The 25,933-nt window shown below is 44.2% G+C and overlaps 1 protein-coding gene across 1 annotated transcript in view; it reads right to left on the reverse strand.

The window, feature by feature from the left end:
• LOC138637604 (cytochrome P450 3A9-like) overlaps window positions 1–25,933 on the reverse strand; it is a 104,101-nt gene that overhangs the window by 52,181 nt on the left and 25,987 nt on the right. The window contains exons 4-6 of the mRNA XM_069726423.1: window positions 13,554–13,653; window positions 7,174–7,287; window positions 2,023–2,111 (exon numbers count right to left, since the gene is read on the reverse strand). Coding sequence (XP_069582524.1) covers window positions 2,023–2,111; window positions 7,174–7,287; window positions 13,554–13,653 — 303 coding nt within the window. The remainder of the gene's footprint in view (window positions 1–2,022; window positions 2,112–7,173; window positions 7,288–13,553; window positions 13,654–25,933) is intronic.

Below are 25,933 nucleotides of genomic sequence, written 5' to 3' on the forward strand. Positions count from 1 at the left end.
CATTTCAAGGCAGAAACATTACTGTGTCCAACAGTTATTAGATATATGAAACTGAAATAGCTGTTGCAAAAAAACAATTTTTATAAAACATTAAGCTTAAGATTAATAGGGGTGCCCAAACTTTTTCATATAACTGTATCTTCAGACATGCCCCTGCAGCCCTCAGAAAATTGGGTTATACTTGTCCCACACTGCATGTCCGGTACAATGGGTGTTTCCAGATTGCAATCAGCACCGCATCGGTCATTTCAAACGCCGCGTCTTCTGACTGCATGCAAGTGGATGACGACTGTACGTGGAGTAGCCACCACATTCTATCTGCTACCTAAAATCCACAAGGACCCCTTTAGTCCCCTGAGCAGACCTATTGACTGGGTTGGTTAGGCTTAATGTTATTCTTATTAGAGACTTACCATTTATAGATTTATGTAGCCCATTGATTGACTTTTGAATGTTTTTAACCTTTGTGTCATATTTGTCCAACTTAGCGCTTTACAATAAGGGTTTTTATATTGTGATCCCATAGCATTTGCATACTTCTTTTTTCCCTTTGCTTAGCTTTTTAAGTGCTAGGCTGATCCTAATGTTTTTGGTGGTGCACTTACACACTTTGAGAGAAAGGGTCTAGAGCACAGAGGGACGTGATGTTGTAGGTTCTTGGCCGAGGTGTATAGATGATGTATTGTTTATTCGACAAGTTTCCAAGTTTTGCCCACTTTGTCAGAATGGCTGATAAACAACGATAAATATTGTGCTAAGTGTCTCTTATGAATTTTCCTAATATTCAAAAGCCATTACGCTATTCACATTTCATGTATTTGATATTGACATGCTTTAACGCATTTGAGTGCAACCACTTTCGCAATTTTTTGATACTTGTCATGTGAGCCACAACTTGTGTCTAAAACACATAGTAATTGTGGTGCAAGGAGAAAAATGGGGTATTTTGTGCTGAAGGACACAATAAAAATTAATGTGTGATTGTGTCTTTAGAGTGTCTGTTCCATAGTAGCATATGGGACGAAGCTGAATGCCTACTTGGAAAGTTTGGTTCTACTGCAACCATGAAATCACTACTGTCCTATAGCACAGGCTTGACTAGGGCATAATGGTATCTGTGGTTTCGCAGCAGAAGAAGTGCATAGACCCAAAACACATATGTATTTCAGGTATATAGCATTCAACATGGAAAAATTATAGTCTTTTGCGTTGGTTCTTATTAGTAGATAATACATTCTGTCTAGATAACATCTATTTATATAATTACCTTAAATTGTCTGTCATCCACTTCCGTTTGGATATCCTTGAATCCCACAATCCACGCGCTGCATCGGGAGTACGCCGACCGCCATATTGGAATACCCAAGTGATGGGTATTCCAATATGGCACCCGCTGGTGGTACCAGGTCCTTGCACAGTACCACCAGCGTGTCATCAGTGGCAGAGGCAGCAGCTCAGTATCCGCAGCAAGAAGGCTTCATGGCTGTGCTCCGGGGCGGCACTGCAGCCTGAGGCTGCTGACAAAGGGACGGAGAACAGCGGGAGCCAGGGAGGAGGTAATGAGGGGAACCGGCAGGAGGAGATACGTGACATCCGCACACACCGCCTCATCTGACCCCAATACACCAACCGTGTAAACCATGTGAGACGAAGCCCGATGTGTGCGCATGTGCGGTCCGCTGCAGACCGCGGTAATGGCAACCACAGCATTGTGTCCAGGAGGGGGATGATAAGTGCTTCTCCTCTGTCGTGCTGGTGTCCCTCATGTTCTCGATTTTTTGTGTGTGTGCAGGATGTGAATGCAATTGATTACAGACAGCAGACATCGGTGTTTTCCCTGTTCTCGGAGCTGGCTGTCAGTGTAAAGCCAACTGGGAGAATCTGCCAAGTTCCACTCCTCAGGAGTGAGGAGACAGCTACCTGGGAGACAGTTCAGACCATCACTTGAGTCAAGATCCAATAATTCTGTTTTTAAAGTAATAAACTTCGGCTTCAACATACATATTACAAAAACAGACTCACTCTTTCATGGCACATGACTCGTCCTTGTCGACATAAACCTGGATATTCCGCACAAGTGTATTTGAATAGTGGTTCATGATCTGAAACATCTAAAAATAAGAGATGTCAGACAGAGTGATCTATTTCAAGTGTTTATTTTCTGCTAATGTTGATAATTATGGCTTACAGCCAATAAAAACCCAAAAGTCATTATCTCAGTAAATTAGAGTACTTTATAAAACCAGCTGGAGAAATGATTTTAACCCCTTTCTGACCTCGGACGGGATAGTATGTCCGAGGTCAGAAGCCCAGCTCCAGCGGTGAGCCCGCATCAAAGCCGGGACACGTCAGATGTTTTGTACAGCTGACATGTGCCCTCAATAGCAGCGGATGAAATCGCGATTCACCCGCCGCTATTAACTAGTTAAATGCCGCTGTCAAACGCAGACAGCGGCATTTAACTACCGCTTCTGGCCGCGCAGCCGGAAATGCACGCAGCGCCGACCCCATCACATGATCGCGGGTCAGCGATGCTTCTGCATTGTAATCATAGAGGTCCTTGAGACCTCTATGGTTACTGATCCCCGGTAGCTGTGAGCACCACCCTGTTGTCGGCGCTCACAGCACACCTCCATTTCTGCTGCATAGCAGCGATCTGATGATCACTGTTATGTAGCAGAGGTGATCGAGTTGTGCCAGCTTCTAGCCTCACATGGAGGCTATTGAAGCATGGCAAAAGTTTAAAAAAAAAGTTAAAAAAAATGTGAAAAAAATAAAAAAATATAAAAGTTTAAATCACCCCTCTTTCGCACCATTCAAAATAAAACAGTAAAAAAATATATATACGTATATCAAACCTATACATATTTGGTATTGCCGCGTTCAGAATCGCCCGATCTATCAATAAAAAAAAGCATTAACCTGATCGCTAAACGGCGTAGCGAGAAAAAAATTTGAAACACCAGAATTACGTTTTTTTGGTCGCCGTGACATTGCATTAAAATGCAATAACGGGCGATCAAAAGAACGTATCTGCACAAAAGTGGTATCAATAAAAACGTCAACTTGGAACGCAAAAAATAAGCCCTCAACAGACCCCAGATCACGAAAAATGGAGACGCTACGGGTATCGGAAAATGGCACAATTTTTTTGTTTTTTAGCAAAGTTTGGAATTTTTTTTCACCACTTAGATAAAACGTAACTTAGTCATGTTTGGTGTCTACGAACTCGTAATGAACTGGAGAATCATAATAGCAGGTCAGTTTTAGCATTTAGTGAACCTAGCAAAAAAGCCAAACAAAAAACAAGTGTGGGATTGCACTTTTTTTGCAATTTCTCCGCACTTGGAATATTTTTCCTGTTTTCTAGTACGCGACATGCTAACACCAATGATGTCGTTCAAAAGTACAACTCATCCCGCAAAAAATAAGCCCTCACATGACCATATTGATGGAAAAATAAAAAGTTATGGCTCTGGGAATGAGGGGAGCGAATAACGAACATGGAAAAACGCAAAATCACAAGGTCATGAAGGGGTTAAAATCTGAAATGTTGGCCTACTGAAATGTACTGTATGTTTAGTAAATGCACGGGCGATCGAGATGACATAATATTCCTTCCATGGTCAAATAGGCCCAGGGCATATGGACAGAATATTATGTCTGATGTCAGAAAGGGGTTAAAAAAATATTTAAAATAATAAAAAATATAACAGATTAAATCACCACCCAGTTTTAATCAGTCACTTGCAAAAAGACAAACATTTTTTTCACTAATAAATTATGAAAAAACTATATAAGTTTGATATCACCATTCAATAAATCATACAAGATAATTTTAGTGCCCAATAAATGCCGTGAAAACAAAACCTGGGAAAATAAGGGTGGAATTCACAATTTCACTCCCAATGGAATTTGTTCCTGTTTTTCAGTACATAGTATTGTAAAACGAATGGTGGAAAACAAAACAATAAATTGAACTGCAAAAAAAAGAAAGCTCTCATACAGCTATATCAACAGAAAAATACAAAAGTTAGTACTCTAAGGCCGGCTTCACACTCAGCGTATGAAAATACGGTCCGTATATTACGGCCGTAATACGCTGAAATGTCCCGAAAATAGTGGTCCGTAGCTCCTCCGTAGGCAGGGTGTGTCAGCGTTTTTTGCGCATGGCATCCTCCGTATGTAATCCGTATGGCATCCGTACTGCGTGGTTTTCTCGCAGGCTTGCAAAACCAACATACCGCTATAGAAATGATCCATGTGTCCCAAAAAGAAAAAAATATATATATATACTGTCTATATATATATATATATATATATATATATATATATATATATATGTCATTAGACACATATATGTATATATATTAATATTTTTTCCAGCGCTATACAGCTTGAAAGCCGGTAATTCAATTACCGGCTTTTTCTTTCTCCTTCCTAAAACCCGACATGATTTGAGACATGGTTTACATACAGTAAACCATGTCTTCTCTCCATTTTTTTTGCAGATTCCACACTACTAATGTCAGTAGTGTGTATCTGCAAAATTTGGCCGTTCTAGCTCTTAAAATAAAGGGTTAAATGGCGGAAAAAATTGGCGTGGGCTCCCGCGCAATTTTCTCCGCCAGAGTAGTAAAGCCAGTGACTGAGGGCAGATATTAATAGCCTGGAGAGGGTCCATGGTTATTGGCCCCCCCCTGGCTACAAATATCTTCCCCCAGCCACCCCAGAAAAGGCACATCTGGAAGATGCGCCTATTCTGGCACTTGGCCACTCTCTTCCCATTCCCGTGTAGCGGTGGGATATGGGGTAATGAAGGGTTAATGCCACTTTGCTATTGTAAGGTGACATTAAGCCTAATTAATAATGGAGAGGCGTCAATTATGACACCTATCCATTATTAATCCAATTGTAGTAAAGGGTTAAATAAAACACAAACACATTATTTAAAATTATTTTAATGAAATAAAAACAATGGTTGTTGGAGTATTTTATTCTACGCCCAATCCAGTCACTGAAGACCCTCGTTCTGTGAAAGAAAAAACATAATAAACCAACAATATACTTACCCTCCGCAGATCTGTAACGTCCAACGATGTAAATCCTTCTGAAGGGGTTAAAACATTTTGCAGCAAGGAGCTTTGCTAATGCAATGCTACTCCTCGCTGCAAAACCCCGGGGAATGAGTCTAAATATAGATCAATGAGCTATATTTAGCTTCATTTGCGGTGAGGCGCCCTCTGCTGGATGTTCATAGATCGTGGGAACTTTCCTAGAAAGCCTGGGAGCTTTCTAGGTAAGTTCCCACGATCTATGAACATCCAGCAGAGGGCGCCTCACCGCAAATGAAGCTAAATATAGCTCATTGATCTATATTTAGACTCATTCCCCGGGGTTTTGCAGCGAGGAGTAGCATTGCATTAGCAAAGCTCCTTGCTGCAAAATGTTTTAACCCCTTCAGAAGGATTTACATCGTTGGACGTTACAGATCTGCGGAGGGTAAGTATATTGTTGGTTTATTATGTTTTTTCTTTCACAGAACGAGGGTCTTCAGTGACTGGATTGGGCGTAGAATAAAATACTCCAACAACCATTGTTTTTATTTCATTAAAATAATTTTAAATAATGTGTTTGTGTTTTATTTAACCCTTTACTACAATTGGATTAATAATGGATAGGTGTCATAATTGACGCCTCTCCATTATTAATTAGGCTTAATGTCACCTTACAATAGCAAGGTGGCATTAACCCTTCATTACCCCATATCCCACCGCTACACGGGAATGGGAAGAGAGTGGCCAAGTGCCAGAATAGGCGCATCTTCCAGATGTGCCTTTTCTGGGGTGGCTGGGGGCAGATGTTTTTAGCCAGGGGGGGGCCAATAACCATGGACCCTCTCCAGGCTATTAATATCTGCCCTCAGTCACTGGCTTTACTACTCTGGCGGAGAAAATTGCGCGGGAGCCCACGCCAATTTTTTCCGCCATTTAACCCTTTATTTTAAGAGCTAGAACGGCCAAATTTTGCAGATACACACTACTGACATTAGTAGTGTGGAATCTGCAAAAAAAATGGAGAGAAGACATGGTTTACTGTATGTAAACCATGTCTCAAATCATGTCAGGTTTTAGGAAGGAGAAAGAAAAAGCCGGTAACTGAATTACCGGCTTTTTGCTATATCGCGGCTGTATGAAGTAAGAATATATATACATATATGTGTCTCACTTACATATATATATATATATATATATATATATATATATATATATATATATATATATATATATATATATACCTTTTCTATGTGTACATATTTATTCTACCTATTCTAATGTCAGCTGTCAGTGTGATTTTACTGTACACCGCACTGAATTGCCGGCTTTTCTCTCTAACACCGCTGCGTATTCCTCGCAAGTCACACTGCTGGTCCGTGTGTAATCCGTATGTTTGGGGCTTCCATAGACTTTCATTGGCGTTTTATTTGCGCAATACGGTGACAAACGCAGCATGCTGCGATTTTCTACGGCCGTAGAAAGCCGTATAATACTGATCAGTTTAATACGGCAGATAGGAGCAGGGACATAGAGAGTAATTGTGTCGTATTTTTTGCGAGTTTTACGGACGTAGTTTCTGCGCTCTTACGTCCGTAAAACTCGCAAGTGTGAAGCCGGCCTAAGGGTAAGTGTCCATGTTCAGGATGGCTGGCGGTTTTGACCTAGCAGCGAATTTGCTCCGCCCAAAGCTCCGCCCCCTTCTGGTGACGCAATGATGCCGGATGTGTTCATTGCACACATCCGGTATCATTGCACCCCACACATAGGGCCCTGTGTTATACCTTACGGCGGCACAGCGTCGCCGCAAGGTAAACGGACATGCTGCGATCTAAAAAGACGTGCCACATGTCCGGAATCGCAGGGCCGCCGGATGCGTGTTACCACGCATAGTGGAGATGGGATTTCATGAAATCCCCTCCACTATGCTGTAACATCTGGACGCTGCGTGTTTGACGCTGCGTCTCTATGCAGCGTCAAACACGCAGCGTTTTCTGAACGTGGAAACATACCCTTAGAAAGAGTGCTGAAAAAAAAAAAACTACAAAAATAAACCCAGAAAGGGTTAAAGTGTAAATGAAAAAGAAAAGAAATTTGTTCTAGATAAATTTGCCATTACCTCCTTAAGTTTCCCACTGGTAAATGTGGGTGACAGAACTGTGCGAATCCTCTTCCATTGCTCATCCTCAGCAATTGTTATTGCAGAGTCCAAGGGACCATTGAGACCAGAATTCTAGAATAAAAACATAGTATCATGTAAGGCCTTTTTCACACATTGTGTCTGTGTGGCATATTTTTTAGAAAGCAAAGTCAAATTTTTTTTTGCCTTTTGTTTATAATTCCCCAACAGTCTAAGCAGGGCCACACAGTGATTTTTATTCCAACACAGGTCACGTGACAAAAAATTGCTCTATGCTACTGGTACATCACAGCACAATGCAGGTGAATCTCATTGTGACCCCTAGCAGACTTCAAAGATGCCTATAATCGAAAGGTAATTCTAAGGCCGGTTTCACATGTCAGTGGCTCCGATACTTGAGGTGACAGTTTCCTCACGTACCAGAGACCCTGACTCACGTAGACACATTAAAGTCAATGTGTCTCTGCACATGTCAGCGTGTTTTCACGGACCGTGTGTCCGTTTGGAAAACACGGAGACATGTCAGAGTTCGTGGGAGCGCACGGATCACACGGACCCATTAAAGTCAATGGGTCCATGTAAAACACGTACCGCACACGGATGCTGTCCGTGTGCAGTCTGTGTGCCGTGCAGGAGACAGCGCTACTGTAAGCGCTGTCCCCCCCGCGTGTGATGGTGAAGCCGGAATTCATCCCTTCTTCCCGGCAGCGTTCGCTGAAAAGGAGGAATTAATAATCTTTTTTTTTTCTTTCCCCTTAAAAATAAAGTTTGTGAGTCCCCTCCCGCCTCCCATCCCCTGTGCGCCCTCCCCCCCCCCCTCCCCGCTTGCCAGGAAATACTCATCGACACCCAGCTCCAGTGATGTCTCCTCTCAGCGGCTGCAGCAGGCCCTGTGTGAGCGGTCACGTGGTCCCGCTCATTACAGTGAGGAATATGCGCATATTCCTCACTGTAATGAGCGGGACCACGTGACCGCTCACACAGCACAGGCTGCAGCCGCTGAGAGGAGACATTGCTGGAGCTGGGTGTCGGTGAGTATTTCCTGGCAAGCGGGGGGGGGGGGGCGCACAAGGGATTGGAGGCGGGAGGGGACGCAAAGACTTTATTTTTAGGGGGAAAGAAAAAAAAGAAAAAGATTATTCATTCCTTCTTTCCAGCGAACGCTGCTGGGAAGAAGGGATGAATACCGGCTTCAGCACCGCATGCAGGGGACAGCGCTTAACTGTAGCGCTGTCTCCTGCACGGTCCGTGTGGTCCTCAGTCAGCACAAGAGCGGCACACGGCTGCCGCACGTGTGCCACACTGATGTGCTACGTAAGCACACGGACACTCGGACACGACACGGATAATTCCGGTAGGGATATTTCCGGTATTGGAATTATCTGGACATGTGGGACAGGCCTAATATACAGTAGATAAAAGTACACAGAAAAGGGTAAAATATCATATAAGTGTAACTGCAATTTGAATCAGATATCAGACAAATGTATATATTCTATAAATATTTTAGTAAGATACACATCTACACAATAAAAATAAAATTGTAAAGTTAATAGTAAAAACAAGAAACAATGAAAGCAAGGGGAGGCCAATGAGAGACACAAAATAATGACGATACGAAAACAATACAAAGGGTAGCCACCAAATAGCAGAATACTACCAAGGAGTGATGCTAACAGTTGTGTACAGGCATGTACATCGTAGGCATTAGGCAGCGTTCACACAGGCAACTTTTTAGTCTAACAAGGCAAGGTTTATTAGCTCTGGCACACTGGTAAACACAATAGGAAAGTACAGTACATATGCCAGGTCAATACTACAGCAGAAATACGTCTGATACTCCGGCAGGCATACGTCCACCCACAAAGAGTATGAGATCTCTCCAGCTCGCACATTCTGGTAGACTGTCCACCATTAGGCCGGCGTCACACTACCGTGTTTTACGGACGTAAGAGAGGTGCAGAAAATATGGATTGCATACGGTACAATGCTTCTCTATGCCCCTGCTCCTATCAGCCGTGTTTTACTGATCCGTATTATACGGTCTTCTACGGCCATAGAAAATCGCAGCATGCTGCATTTGTCACCGTACTGCGCAAAAAATCCGCCAATGAAAGTCTATGGGGGCCAGAAAAATACGGATTACACACGGACCAGCAGTGTGACTTGCGAGAAATACGCAGTGGTGTTAGAGAGAAAAGCCGGCAATTCAGCGCAGTGTACAGTAAAATCACACTGACAGCTTACAATAGAATATGTAGAATAAATGTGTACACATAGAATAGGTATATATATATATATATATATATATATATATATGTCATTGAGACACATATATGTATATATATATTAATATTTAATACAGCGCTAGAAAGCTTTAAAGCCGGTAATTCAATTGCCGGCTTTTGCTATCTCCTTCCTAAACCCGACATGATATGAGACATGGTTTACATACAGTAAACCATCTCATATCCCCATTTTTTTGCATATTCCACACTACTAATGTTAGTAGTGTGTATGTGCAAAATTTGGGCTCTCTAGCTATTTAATTAAAGGGTTAAATGGCGGAAAAAATTGGCATGGGCTCCCGCGCAATTTTCTCCGCCAGAGTAGTAAAGCCAGTGACTGAGGGCAGATATTAATAGCCTGGAGAGGGTCCACGGTTATTGCCCCCTTCCTGGCTAAAAACAACTGCCCCCAGCCACCCCAGAAAAGGCACATCTGGAAGATGCGCCTATTCTGGCACTTGGCCACTCTCTTCCCATTCCCGTGTAGCGGTGGGATATGGGGTAATGAAGGGTTAATGTCACCTTGCTATTGTAAGGTGACATTAAGCCAGATTAATAATGGAGAGGCGTCAATTATGACACCTATCCATTATTAATCCAATTGTATGAAATGGTTAAAAAAACACACACACATTATTAAAAATTATTTTAATGAAATAAACACACAGGTTGTTTTAATATTTTATTGCTCTCTCAATCCACCTAAAGACCCTCGCTCTGTAACAAATAAAAAATAATAAACCAACAATATACATACCTTCCGTTGATCTGTAACGTCCCACGATGTAAATCCATCTGAAGGGGTTAAAATATTTTACAGGCAGGAGCTCTGCTATAATGCAGCTGTGCTCCTGCCTGAAAAACCCCAGGGAATGAAGGTAATGTAGGTCAATGACCTATAGTTACCTTCAGTCACGGTGAGGCGCCCTCTGCTGGATGTCCCTCGAGCGTGGGAACTTTCCTGGAAAGCTCCCAGGCTCGAGTTCATATGAGGATATCCAGCAGAGGGCGCATCACCGTGAATGAAGGTAACTACAAATTAAAAGGTTCTCTGCTGGTTGTCCTCATATGAACTCGAGCCTGGGAACTTTTCAGATTTTTTCCCACGCTCGAAGGACATCCAGCAGAGGGCGCCTCACCGCGAATGAAGGTAACTACAGGTCATTGACCTAGTTTCCATTCATTTGCTGGGGTTTTACAGTCAGGAGCACAGCTGCATTATAGCAGAGCTCCTGGCTGTAAAAAAAATTAACCCCTTCAGATGGATTTACATCGTGGGACGTGTCAGATCCTCGGAAGGCATGTATATTGTTGGTTTATTATTTTTTCTTTGTCACAGAGCGAGGGTCTTCAGGTGGATTACCAGAATAATAAAATATTCAAACAACCTGTGTTTTGCATTTCATTAGAAGACTTTTTAATAATGTGTTTGTGTTTTTTTTAACCATTTCAGACTACTGGATTAATAATGGATAGGTGTCATAATTGACGCCTCTCCATTATTAATCTGGCTTAATGTCACCTTACAATAGCAAGGTGACATTAACCCTTCATTACCCCATATCCCACCGCTACACGGGAATGGGAAGAGAGTGGCCAAGTGCCAGAATAGGCACATCTTCCAGATGTGCCTTTTCTGGGGTGGCTGGGGGCAGATGTTTTTAGCCAGGGGGGGGGGCAATAACCGTGGACCCTCTCCAGGCTATTAATATCTGCCCTCAGTCACTGGCTTTACTACTCTGGCGGAGAAAATTGCGCGGGAGCCCATGCCAATTTTTTCCGCCATTTAACCCTTTAATTTAATAGCTAGAACGCCCAAATTTTGCACATACACACTACTAACATTAGTAGTGTGGAATATGCAAAAAAAATGGGAATATGACATGGTTTACTGTTTGTAAACCATGTCACATATCATGTCGGGTTTAGGAAGGAGATAGCAAAAGCCGGCAATTGAATTACCGGCTTTTAAGCTATCTAGCGCTGTATGAAATATTAATATATATACAGTGGGGCAAAAAAGTATTTAGTCAGTCAGCAATAGTGCAAGTTCCACCAATTAAAAAGATGAGAGGCATCTGTAATTTACATCATAGGTAGACTTCAACTATGGGAGACAAACTGAGAAAAAAAAATCCAGAAAATCACATTGTCTGTTTTTTTAACAATTTATTTGCATATTATACCATACATACATGTGTCTCACTGACATATATATATATATATATATATATATATATACACCTATTATATGTGTACACATTTATTCTACCTATTCTATTGTAAGCTGTCAGTGTGATTTTACTGTACACCGCACTGAATTGCCGTCTTTTCTCTCTAACACCGCTGCGTATTTCTCGCAAGTCACAGTGCTGGTCCGAGTGTAATCCGTATTTTTCGGGCTTCCATAGACTTTCATTGGCGATTTTTTTGCGCAGTACGGTGACAAACGCAGCATGCTGCGATTTTCTACGGCCGTAGAAAGCCGTATAATACGGATCAGTAAAATACAGCAGATAGGAGCTGGGGCATAGAGAATAATTGGGCCGTGTGTAATGCGTGTTTTACGGATGTATTTTATGCGCTCATATGTCCGTAAAACTCGCTAGTGTGACGCCGGCCTCACACTGTGACATTGCAGCCGTGCAGAGCAATCTTTCACTGCATGACCTGTGTTGCAGCCAAAAGTTAAGGTGTAGTCCCAGCTTAATAACGGCTCAAAGTGAAACTCAAATTTTCACCCTCCTAAAACTTAATGTTTATGTTTATTTATGGAGATGCTCTTTGTATCATGCTGCAACAGCGTTTAGTCAGGAGAGGGAAAGGACACTTTTTCTGTGCTCCTTTCTTAATCTCTACCTACTGTACATCTCTACCTAAATAGTTAGACATCAGAGTTGCAAAGCAAGAGTGCCAGCCGCTGACCTTCTGTGCTAATTTCTACTATTATAAATAGAAAGAAAGTAAAACCATAAGGGCAGAGTCTGTCTATTTTGTATACATATCATATATTTTGTAATATGTATTGTAAAGTTTCCATTCACGCGGCAGCGCTTGAGGAATACACACAGGAAGCAACTATTTAAGCAATGCCCAGAAGGTTTTTATCAAACGACATAAACTGTGCAATAACTACCATTTTTTGCGGACTATAAGATGCACCGGACCATAAGATGCACCCCAAATTTTGGGGAGAAAAATAGGAATTGTTTTTAATGAAGTGGTGGTGCATCTTATAATCCGCTTTTATGGAGGGGGTAATGGCTGTGATGGCGTGGGGTCCCAGGAGGCAGGGTCGCTGCTGCAGGAAGCTGGCATTGGCGGACATTTTGCCAAAGTCAACCGTAGTGACAACAATGGGAAGTGTGGGGATATTATCTGCAAGCCTGAAGCCTGTTGTAGCCTCGTAGAGCTGAACACGTCCTCCCCCCAACCTGGCGCCCGCAGTATTATTTCACTCCTGCTGCTACCAGCTTCCAGCAGCAGCGACCCTGCCTCCTGGGACCCCACGCCATCACAGCCATTACCCCCTCCATAAAAGCGGATATATAAGATTATAAAATAACCAATAAATTTTATTCAACTTCACAATTGTGTTCCACTTGTCGTTGATTCTTCATAGCACTGCAGCCTTGCAGCACTGGAGTCTTGGGGTCTAATCCCGCCTTGGACAACATCTGCCAGGAGTTTGTATGTTCTCCCAGTGTTTGAGTGGGTTTTCTCCCACATTCCAAAGACGTACTGATAGGGAATTTAGATTGTGAGCCCCATCGGGAGACAGTGATGATAATGTGTGCAAACTGTAAAGCGCTGCGGAATATGTTAGCGCTGTATAAAAATAAAGATTATTATTATATGTGGGAAAAGGTTGAAAAGTTCCAGGAGGCCGAATACTTTCACAAGGCACTGTATGTACAGTGCACCTCTGCCATGACCTGCAGCAAATTTTCCTCTTTGTTTTTGCCCATGTAGATAGACCCAAAAGTGATAGTTTTCAGAATATTTTTGCGATGGTAGAGTATCATATAGCAGAAGTAGTAATTTTCATCATTAACTCTGCTGAAATCTTACCCGTCTGTTTGTGAAGTTAGTGTAGCACTCTTTCACCAAAATGTTTTTAATAATAACTGGATCTAGAATTGCAAGCACTGCTTGTCTGCCATCATACAGTCTGCAAAAACAAATAAATTAAGACAAACAAGCAAGAAGAGAATACAATTCCTTGAATTACATATTCGCACAGGCACTTAAATCAGCTTTTATGTACTGGGAAATATGTAGGCTCAACATCAAAAGGATGGATACGACCTATTATGTACCTATACATCATAGGTCGTGAAAGGGTTAACCCCTTTACTACATCTGACATACATGTATGGCGCCATGGGAGATGTGTTCTCGCAAACCACCGTACATGTAAGGCACCCTGCAAAAACACCCACGATTGGTGCTAGCGCCGATCGGTGGCATTTAACCCCTCTGATGCTGCTGTCATAGATCGGTTTATAGAGGGAGCTCCCTTTCTGTCCGATCGGTGCACCGTGATTGTGATCGCATTGTGCTGATGGTCTCCATAGTGACCCCGGGCCAAAAGATGGCTGTGCGATCACCCAAGTACTGTGGCCTGTAAATTCCTTCTGAGAGCAGGAGGTGATATGCTTCCTGCTTGTGTGTGATGAACTGATCTAGCAATACAAAATCTTTTTTTTTGTTCTATAAAATTGTTTTTATTGTGTAAAAGCAGAAAAACATAAAACAAGACATAAATGTGGTATTGCTGTATCACTTTTACGTTGTACAGGATAGTTTATAGATCAATTCCGCGTTGCCACAATAATACAGATTTGAATGTAATGAAAAACTCTGGTGATTTATTCAACGCGTTTCAAGATCTATCTGACCCCTTCATCAGGAAAATACCACAAAGACACACGGTATGGCTTTGTGGTATTTTCCTGATGATGGGGTCAGATAGATTTTGAAACGCGTTGAATAAACCACCAGAGATCTTCATTACATTCAAATCTGTATTATTGTGGCAGCGCGGACTTAATCCACAAACTATCCTGTACAACGTCTCTGAGAAGGTCGTGTGGGAGGCCCGTAGATCTGCAGCAGCCGATGCGCACATGCTTTTGCTTTACACCATCAGGTGAGCAGCTCCCTGTTAAACACACTTAATCTGAGGATAAGACCCTATATGCACTTTTTGTCTCCCTAATTTACTTGTATCACTTTTACCACACAGTGAACGCCATAAAAAAAAAATCCTGAATTGCTGGATTTTGCTCATTCTGCCTTCCAAAAATTGGAATAGAAAGCGATCAAAAAAATGTCATGTGCCCGAAAATGATACGAATAAAAACTCTGACAGCAAAAATATAGAAGAATTATTATTCTTGAAATTTGGCGATGCAAATACTAGTTTTTGCAAAAAAAAAAAAAAAATTTAGTGTATGATAGTAGCAAAACATAGATAAAGATATAAGTCGGGTATCGCTGTAATTGAACCGACACGAAGAATAATTTTATCTAATCACTTTTACTACACAAGAAACGGTGCTAAAAATAAGTAGAACAAATTCTTGACCTTCAGTATGCAGTACCAATGTTGTCTATGGGGGAACTCTGGAAATAATTTTTCTGCCTTGTTGCAGGAAAGTATTCCCACTTCTACCTGTTTAGGCACATCAGGGGCTCTCCAAACGCAAGATGGCACCAACAGATCATTCCATCAAAGTCTGCACTCAAAAATGTCGCTCCTTCCTTTCGCAGCTCAGCAGTGTGCCCAAACAGTAGTTTCCTCCCACAGATGGGTATCCGCAAACTCAAGAGAAATTGCACAGAATTTTGGGGGTTCATTTTCTCCTGCTGCACTTGTGAAAATGAAAAATTTTGGGCTAAAGCAATATTTTGGGGGAAAATGTAATTTTTTATTTTCACGGATCAACATTATCAAATCCTGTGAAACTGTGGGTTTAAGATGCTCACCACACCTCTAGATAAATTCCGGGGTGTACTTTCCAAAATGGGGTCATTTCAGGAGTGTTTCTACTGTTTAGGAACATAAGGGGCTCTCCAAACGCGACATGGCGTCTGCTCTCTATTCCAGCCAATTTTGCAATGCAAAAGACTCCTTCCCTTCCGAGCCTTGTTTACCCAAACAGTGGTTTTCCACCATATATCTGCTATCAGGAGTACTCAGGAGAAATTACGCAACAAATATACATTTTAATTTTTTCCTTCCACATTGGATTAATTCCTGTAAAACACCTGAAGGGTTGGTAAACGTCTTGTGGTTTTGTGGACTTTGAAGGGTGCAATTTTTAAAATGGTGTCACTTTTGGGCATTTTCTGTCACATAGGCCCATCAAAGTCACTATAAACGTGATGTGGTCCCTAAAGAAATGGCTTTGTAAATTTCATCAGCATAGAGACAAATTGTTTGTGCTTTGGGGCGGTCTGTGGTCAGGTCTTTCCTTGGTTTCTCTGGTTTAGAGCAGGAAGAAAAGACTCTGCCTACAGTCCCGCCTTGGATTATGGGCATCTCATTAACTGAAAGCTTCCAACACTGATTACACAAGAACCAAAAGATGGATTTCTTCACCCCAGGTATCATTTTAATCAGTATAACAGAGGCAACAGGACAATGCCTGTAGTTTACTTTGCAAAATCCTGCTGACAGGTTCACTTTAAGGCCGGGGTCACACAAAATTAGCGCGAGTCTCTCTCATCAATACCCCGCACTGCTGCTGGCACTCGGGACCGGAACATGCAGCTGCATGTATTTCTATGCAACCGCACACTCTGGTCCCGAGTGCCAGCGGCAGTGCCGGGTATAGAATAGATGCGAGAGACTCTCGTGAGTTTCTCGCATTGCACTCACAAGTGTGACCCCAGCCTAAGCTGCTAAGTTATGTTTACTAGTGCTACCAGGGACAGAATAAGAGTAGTCTAGACCCCAGTCAGTTTAGAAGGCATGTGCTCCCCCCAGTAACTGATGTATCACGTGACATGTCACATGATCCCCTTTGATAGTTCATGTGATAGGTGACGTGATTCACACACAAGTGCTCTGGTGCGCATCTGAAGATGCAAAATGACAGAGACGGAGTCAGAACATGCGCAGATTGAGATCTCGTCCATTTCCCCGGAGGCTAAAGCATCGAGGCAATGGAAGTGTGGGGGCTCGGGGCTTTCACAAAAGGTTGCCGGAGACCCCGCACCACTGAGCACCGCTGAGCACCACTGAACCTGCACCAGTCTGGGAAGGGATTTCCCGGAGATCACCGCATCTGTTATGAACTGGTGGTTTAGGAGCAACATGGGACGGGCTCTGAAGGAGGTGGTACCTGTACTGATCGCAGTCCCTAAGCTCAACACAACACTAGAAGTAGCCGTGGGATGCTCCTGTCACTCCCTAGGCACCTCGTCACAGCCTGAGAACTAACTACCCCAAAAGATAGAAACAGGAAAACTATCTTGCCTCAGAGAAAATCCCCAAAGGATAGATAGCCCCCCACAAGTAATGACTGTGAGTGGAGAGGGAAAAGACATACACAGAATGAAACCAGGATGTAGCATAGGAGGCCAGTCTAGCTAGATAGATAGGACAGGATAGAATACTGTGCGGTCAGTATAAAAAACTACAAAAATCCACACAGAGTTTACAAAAATCTCCACACCTGACTAAAGGTGTGGAGGGTAAATCTGCTTCCCAGAGTTCCCAGCTTAACTGAATTAATCCATGCTGACAAGCTGGACAAAAACATAGAAAGCACAGAACGAATAAGTCCACAACCTGTGGACAGAAAAGAGCAAGCAAGGACTTAACTTTGCTGAACTGGTCAGGATAACAGGGAAATCCAAAAGAGATGTGAATCCAACCAGGAACCATTGACAAGTGGTACTGGCTGAAGGAAGAGCCAGGCATAAATAGCCGAGCAGAAAGACAATCAGTGGAAGCAGCTGCAGACTGCTAAATCCAAGGAGCAGCCATACCACTTAAAACCACCGGAGGGAGCCCAAGAGCAGAACTCACAAAAGTGCCACTTACAACCACCGGAGGGAGCCTAAGAGCGGAATTCACAACACGCATCACAGCAATGGATATGCGGGAGCTCCGGGCTTTCACAAAATGACGGCACCACGAGCACCTCCGAACCTGCAGCACTAGTCTGGGTCCTATCATCGCCGGACCAACAAACACCCCCTGTGACCCCGCTCCACCAGCAGGGCCGCCATCAGGGCATTACAGCCGTGACTGGCGTATGGGGCCCGGTGAGCAGAGGGGGCCCGCGCACGTCAATAGTTAACAGCCGCCAGCCAATCTGAGGCTTTCAGCTGAATGGGGCCGCAGTGCGCACTCGCCGGCGTCTGACGTCATTCTCAGCCACCGGGCCCGGCGAGTGCGTCTGCGTGGAGCCTGGAGGGAGCTTTGCCCGGCGCAGGAACATGGCCAGGTAAGAACTCGTGTTTTGTTTTGTTTTCTTTCAGAGTGGCAATCCAGGGGGGCCCGGGGGGCAGAATGCTGGACACACAGTGGGGCAGAATGCTGGACACACAGTGGGGCAGAATGCTGGACACACAGTGGGGCAGAATGCTGGACACACACTGGGGCAGAATGCTGGACACACACTGGGGCAGAATGCTGGACACACACTGGGGCAGAATGCTGGACACACACTGGGGCAGAATGCTGGACACACACTGGGCCAGAATGCTGGACACACACTGGGGCAGAATGCTGGACACACACTGGGGCAGAATGCTGGACACACACTGGGGCAGAATGCTGGACACACACTGGGGCAGAATGCAGGACACACACTGGGGCAGAATGCTGGACACACACTGGGGCAGAATGCTGGACACACACTGGGGCAGAATGCTGGACACACACTGGGGCAGAATGCTAGACACACACTGGGGCAGAATGCTGGACACAGTGACAGGGGCAGAATGCTGGACACAGTGACAGGGGCAGATTGCTGGACACAGTGACAGGGGCAGATTGCTGGACACAGTGACAGGGGCAGAATGCTGGACACAGTGACAGGGGCAGTATGCTGGACACAGGGGCAGACTGTGAGACCCGGGGGCAGAATGCTGGACACGGGCAGAATGCTGGACATTGGGGCAGAATGCGAGACATGGGGCATGATTGGAGACACGGGGCAGGATGAAAGATGGGGGAGGACTGGAGACAGATGGGGCAGAATGGAGACACAGGGGGCATGATTGGAGACAAGTGGCAGGATTGCAGACATGGGGGCATGGTTGGAGACATAGGGGGCAGAATGGAGACATGGGGCATGATTGGAGACAAGTGGCAGGATTTCAGACATGGGGGCCATGGTTGGAGACATAGGGGGCAGAATGGAGACACGGGGCATGATTGGAGACACTGGAGGCAGAATTGGAGACAGATCGTGCAGGATCATGGGGCAGGATGGATATGATGGAGACAGATGGGGCAGGATGGAGAGATCACATGGGGCGATCATATGGGGCAGGATGGGGAGATCATATGGGGCAGAATGGATACTCATGAGGGCAGGATGGGAGAACATATGGCTGACGCCAGGAATGAGACACACGGTGGCCAGGATGGGGAATATTATTACCATAGGGGCTAATTTAGGGATAGTATTACTGCAGTGATGTATTTATTTTATTTTTTGCAGACACGGTTTTAAATGGGGGGGCATGTTATGATCTGGTGATTAAGGAGCAACATGCGTCTAGCTCTGAGCAGGTGGCAACTATACTGACCGCAGTCCCTAAGCTCAACAGAACACTAGAAGCAGCCGTGGAATGCTCCTAACTCTGCCTAGGCATCTCGTCACAGCCTAAGAGCTAACTACCCCTAAAGATAGAAGCAGGAAAACTATCTTGCCTCAGAGAAAATCCCCAAAGGATAGATTAGCCCCCCACAAATAATGACTGTGAGAGGAGAAGGAAATGACATACGTAGTATGAAACAAGATTTAGCACAGGAGGCCACTTCTAGCTAGATAGAAAATAGTACAGGACAGAACGCTGTGCGGTCAGTAATAAAAACTAGAAAAAGTCCACCGCAGAGAAATGCAAAAATCTCCACACCTGACTAAAGGTGTGGAGGGCAAACTCTGCTGCCCAGAGCTTCCAGCTTAGCTGAATAGATCCATACTGAAAACCTGGACAAATGAACAAAAACAAAGAAAGTGCTGAACAACAAGTCCACAACAAGAGAACCGCAAAAGGACAAGCAAGGACTTAGCTTTGATGAACTGGTCAGAGTGTCAGGAAAGTCCTAAGAGCAATGACTCCAGGCAGGAACAATTGACAACTGGCATTGAATGAGGGATAAGGCCAGACTAATATAGCCGAGCCAGAAAGACGATCAGTGAAAACAGCTGCTGAAGCTAAATCCAAGAACCAATCCGAGGACCAACACAACGACGGCGGTTAGCAAAACGCTGAGCCTTTTCCTGGGACAACGTCAAATTGTCTACCACATGAGTCCAAATCTGCTGTAACCTGTCCATCACAGAATCAACACCAGGACAATCAGAAGGCTCAACCTGCCCTGAAGAAAAACGAGGATGGAAACCAAAATTACAAAAGAAAGGCGAAACCAAAGTAGCCGAACTGGCCCGATTATTAAGGGAAAACTCGGCCAATGGCAAGAAAGTCACCCAATCATCCTGATCAGCAGACACAAAGCATCTCAAATAGGTCTCCAAGGTCTGATTAGTTTGCTCAGTTTGGCCATTGGTCTGAGGATGGAACGCCGAAGAAAAAGACAAATCAATACCCATCCTAGCACAAAAGGCCCGCCAAAACCTGGAAACAAACTGGGAACCTCTGTCAGACACAATATTCTCTGGAATGCCATGCAAACGAACCACATGCTGAAAAAACAATGGAACCAAATCAGAGGAGGAAGGCAATTTAGGCAAAGGTACCAAATGGACCATTTTAGAGAACCGGTCACAAACCACCCAGATAACAGACATCCTCTGGGACACAGGAAGATCCGAAATAAAATCCATGGAAATATGCGTCCAAGGCCTCTCCGGGACGGGCAAAGGCAAAAGCAACCCACTAGCGCGGGAACAGCAAGGCTTGGCTTGGGCACAAGTCCCACAGGACTGCACAAAAGCACGGACATCGTGCGACAAGGAAGGCCACCAAAAGGACCTAGCAACCAAATCTCTGGTACCAAAAATCCCAGGATGACCAGCCAACACTGAACAATGGACCTCAGAAATCACCTTACTCGTCCATCTATCAGGAACAAACAGCTTCCCCACAGGACAGCGGTCAGGCCTATCAGCCTGAAATTCCTGAAGCACCCGCCGCAAATCAGGGGAGATGGCAGAAAGAATCACCCCTTCCTTAAGAATGCCAACCGGCTCAAGGACTACAGGAGAATCCGGCAAAAAACTCCTAGTGAGGGCATCCGCCTTAACATTCTTAGATCCTAGAAGATACGAGACCACAAAATCAAAACGGGAGAAAAACAGGGACCACCGAGCCTTTCTAGGGTTCAACCGCTTGGCCGACTCAAGGTAAATCAAATTCTTATGATCGGTCAAGACCACAATGCGGTGCTTGGCTCCCTCAAGCCAATGTCGCCACTCCTCAAATGCCCACTTCATAGCCAACAACTCCCGATTGCCGACATCATAATTGCGTTCCGCAGGCGAAAACTTTCGGGAAAAGAAGGCACATGGCTTCATCAAGGAACCATCAGAATTCCTCTGTGACAAAACGGCCCCTGCCCCAATCTCAGAAGCGTCAACCTCAACCTGAAAAGGAAGAGAAACATCCGGTTGACGCAACACAGGGGCAGAAGTAAATCGGCGTTTAAGCTCCTGAAAGGCCTCAACAGCCTCAGAGGACCAATTAGTCACATCAGCGCCTTTTTTCGTCAAATCGGTCAGGGGTTTAACCACACTAGAGAAGTTGGCAATGAAACGGCGATAAAAATTAGCAAAGCCCAAAAATTTCTGAAGGCTCTTCACAGATGTGGGTTGAATCCAGTCATGAATGGCTTGGACCTTAACAGGATCCATTTCTATAGACGAAGGAGAAAAAATAAACCCCCAAAAAGAGACCTTCTGAACTCCAAATAGGCACTTAGACCCCTTCACAAATAGAGCATTATCACGAAGGATCTGGAATACCATCCTGACCTGCTTCACATGAGGCTCCCAATCCTCGAAAAAATCAAAATTTCATCCAAATACACAATCAAGAATTTGTCAAGATAATTGCGGAAAATATCATGCATGAAAGACTGGAACACAGATGGAGCATTAGAGAGCCCAAATGGCATCACAAGGTATTCAAAATGGACTTCGGGCGTATTAAATGCAGTCTTCCATGCGTCACCCTGTTTAATACAAACAAGATTATATGCCCCTCGAAGGTCAATCTTGGTAAACCAACTAGCCCCCTTAATCCTAGCAAACAAATCAGAGATCAAAGATAAAGGGTATTGGAATTTGACCGTGATCTTATTAAGAAGGCGATAATCAATACAGGGTCTTAAGGAGCCATCCTTCTTGGCAACAAAAAAGAATCCCGCTCCCAATGGTGACGAAGACGGCCGAATATGCCCCTTCTCTAAAGACTCCTTAACATAGCTCCGCATGGCGGCATGCTCTGGCACAGACAGGTTGAAAAGTCGGCCCCTAGGGAACTTACAGCCAGGAATCAATTCAATAGCACAATCACAGTCCCTATGTGGAGGAAGGGAACTGGACTTGGGCTCATCGAATACATCCTGGAAATCTAACAAAAATTCAGGAACATCAGAAGAAGGGGAAGAGGAAATTGACATCAAAGGAACGTCACTATGTACCCCTTGACAACCCCAACTAGTCACAGACATTGATTTCCAATCCAGCACTGGATTGTGTACTTGTAACCATGGAAAACCCAGTACAACAACATCATGTAAATTATGCAACACCAGAAAACGGCAATCTTCCTGATGTGCAGGAGCCGTGTACATAGTCATCTGCGTCCAGTACTGAGGTTTATTCTTGGCCAATGGTGTAGCATCAATACCCCTCAAGGGTATGGGACTCTGCAAAGGTTGCAAAGAAAAACCACAGCGCCTAGCGAATTCTAAGTCCATTAAGTTCAGAGCAGCGCCTGAATCCACAAATGCCATGACAGAAAAAGATGACAATGAGCAAATCAGGGTCACAGACAGGAGAAACTTAGGCTGCACAGTACTAATGGTAACAGATCTAGCGACCCTCTTACTACGCTTAGGGCAATCAGAAATAGTATGAGCAGAATCACCACAGTAAAAACACAGCCCATTCTGACGTCTGTATCCCCTCTGTTCCGCTCTAGTCAAAATCCTATCACATGCATGGGCTCAGGACTTTGCTCAGAGGACACTGCCATATGGTGCACCACTTTGCGTTCGCGCAGGCGCCGATCAATCTGAATGGCCAGAGACATAGATTCGCTCAAACCAACAGGCGTGGGAAACCCCACCATAACATCTTTAAGGGGTTCAGAAAGACCCTTTCTGAAAATTGCTGCCAGAGCCTCCTCATTCCATTTAGTGAGCACAGACCATTTTCTAAATTTCTGGCAGTATAATTCTGCCGCTTCCTGACCCTGACACAGGGCCAACAGTGTTTTCTCAGCATGCTCTACAGAGTTAGGTTCGTCATACAATAATCCGAGCGATTGAAAAAGTGCATCTACATTAAGCAATGCTGGATTCCCTGGCTCAAGTGAGAATGCCCAGTCCTGAGGGTCACCATGCAGAAGAGAAATAACTATCTTTACTTGCTGAATGGGGTCACCAGAGGAACGGGGTTTCAGAGCAAAAAACAATTTGCAATTATTTTTAAAGTTCAAAAACTTAGATCTATCCCCGTAAAACAAATCCGGAGTAGGAATTCTAGGCTCTAAGGCCAGAGTCTGAACCACATAATCTTGAATACTCTGTACTCTTGCAGCAAGCTGATCCACACGAGAAAACAAACCCTGAACATCCATGCCTGCATCCAAATCCCGAATCACCCAGAGATCAAGAGGAAGGAAAAAGACAAAACAAACTAAAGAAAAAAAAATGGCTCAGAACTCTTTCTCTTCCTTCTTTTGAGAGGCATTCAGCTCATTTTTGGCCAGTTGTACTGTTATGATCTGGTGATTAAGGAGCGACATGCATCTAGCTCTGAGCAGGTGGCAACTATACTGACCGCAGTCCCTAAGCTCAACACAACACTAGAAGCAGCCGTGGAATGCTCCTAACTCTGCCTAGGCATCTCATCACAGCCTAAGAGCTAACTACCCCTAAAGATAGAAGCAGGAAAACTATCTTGCCTCAGAGAAAATCTCCAAAGGATAGATTAGCCCTCCACAAATAATGACTGCGAGAGGAGAAGGAAATGACATACGTAGTATGAAACAAGATTTAGCACAGGAGGCAACTTCTAGCTAGATAGAAAATTGTACAGGACAGAACGTTGTGCGGTCAGTAATAAAAACTAGAAAAAGTCCACCGCAGGAGGGCAAACTCTGCTGCCCAGAGCTTCCAGCTTAGCTGAATAGATCCATACTGAAAAGCTGGACAAAAGAACAAAAACAAAGAAAGTGCTGAACAACAAGTCCACAACAAGAGAACCGCAAAAGGACAAGCAAGGACTTAGCTTTGATGAACTGGTCAAAGTTTCAGGAAAGTCCTAAGAGCAATGACTCCAGGCAGGAACAATTGACAACTGGCATTGAATGAGGGATAAGGCCAGACTAATATAGCCGAGCCAGAAAGACGATCAGTGAAAACAGCTGCTGAAGCTAAATCCAAGAAGCAGCCATACCACTCAAAACCACAGGAGGGAGCCAAAGAGCAGAACTCACAAAAATGCCACTAACAACCACCGGAGGGAGCCCAAGAGCGGAATTCACAACAGGGGCGGTCCTGTTACTGTGTAGAGTGACACTATGGCTACGTTCACACTAGCGTTGTGTGCCGCTGCGTCGGCGACGCAACGCACAACGCATGCAAAAACACGGCAAAACGCACGCAAAAACGCTGCGTTTTGCGACGCATGCGTCGTGTTTTGCCGAAATTCGGACGCAAGAAAAATGCAACTTGTTGCGTTTTCTTGGTCCGACGCTTGCGGCAAAAAAGACGCATGCGTCGCACAACGCAACAAAAAAAATGCATGCGTCCCCCATGTTAAATATAGGGGCGCATGACGCATGCGTCGCCGCTGCGTCGCCCGACGCAAATTAGCGTAACGCTAGTGTGAACGTTACCTTAGTCGCCTCTTTTTCTTCATGTGGTGTAATGTAGAAGTTGGGAAAAATTAAGTAATGTATTCTACAAGCGGAGCTCGACATAACTGTGTTATTTCCTGCAGAGAGAAGTCCTGGCTGAATGAAATGATGGCGGTCTGTGCTGGATGAAAGATGAAGGACTTCACCTAGAGACGTCACTGGTGAGTCAGTGTGTTACCTATACACTGACACTATACACTGTATACTGTATACAGAGCTCCTGTGTATAATTTCACTAGTGATCACTGTATTATCTGTACACAGACACAGCATACTAAGTACAGATCTCCTGTGCATAATGGCACTTATGGTGATAGTATGGTGCTTTTTTTTTAATTACTGATCAGAATTGTAGTATTCAGTCACTATGTGGTGGTAATATGTGGTCTGGACATGGTGTTGCGGTATTTGTTCCTTGTATGTGATATTATTCGATCACTGTGGTGGTAATATGTGGTCTGGTCATAGTGCTGTGGTATTTGTTCTTTGTATGTGATATTATTGGTCATTTTAAAAATTGAAAAATAAATAAAAATATACCTAAATTGTATTGCATATTTTAACAAATATTAATAGGTTACAGCAGAATAGGGCCCAGCCAAAAGTGTTTACCATGTTATGGTGGCGGCTTAAAAAATCTTTTGGACAAAACAAAAGCTGCCGGCTATATGTGTGATCTGGTGATGGGAACTGTTAATGTGTGATAGGTGAGAAGTGGAGTTTTTCCAAGAGAGAGCGGTGGGACTGTGGACAGTTTGAGGGGTGGAGAGTGGAGGCGGGGCTGGGGTGGAGCCTGGGTGGAGTCTCAAGGGGGCTCCGAAATTTCTAGTGGCAGCCCTGCTTGCCACTAACACTCAGTTCCTCCTCCCAAAGTGGGCTGACACTACAGTTAACCCTGTCCAAGCCACCTACAGCCCCAGTGGGTATAATACCTTTATCACATACAGGGGGATCAAATACATTTAACCTTTGAGTGTCAGGGAGCAATCCATCAGCTCCCACCACTGTTACACAGACATCAGTGATTTTTATTGTATGCAAAAATCGGACTGAGATTCATTAGGGTTTCTTATCAGAGTTTCATCAGAGTTTTGGTCTGTGTTTCATTCTTTACCATCAGTTTCATCAGTTTTTCTCAGATGAAAAAAATG

Source organism: Ranitomeya imitator, chromosome 5, assembly GCF_032444005.1.
Source record: "Ranitomeya imitator isolate aRanImi1 chromosome 5, aRanImi1.pri, whole genome shotgun sequence".
NCBI lineage: Eukaryota > Metazoa > Chordata > Amphibia > Anura > Dendrobatidae > Ranitomeya > Ranitomeya imitator.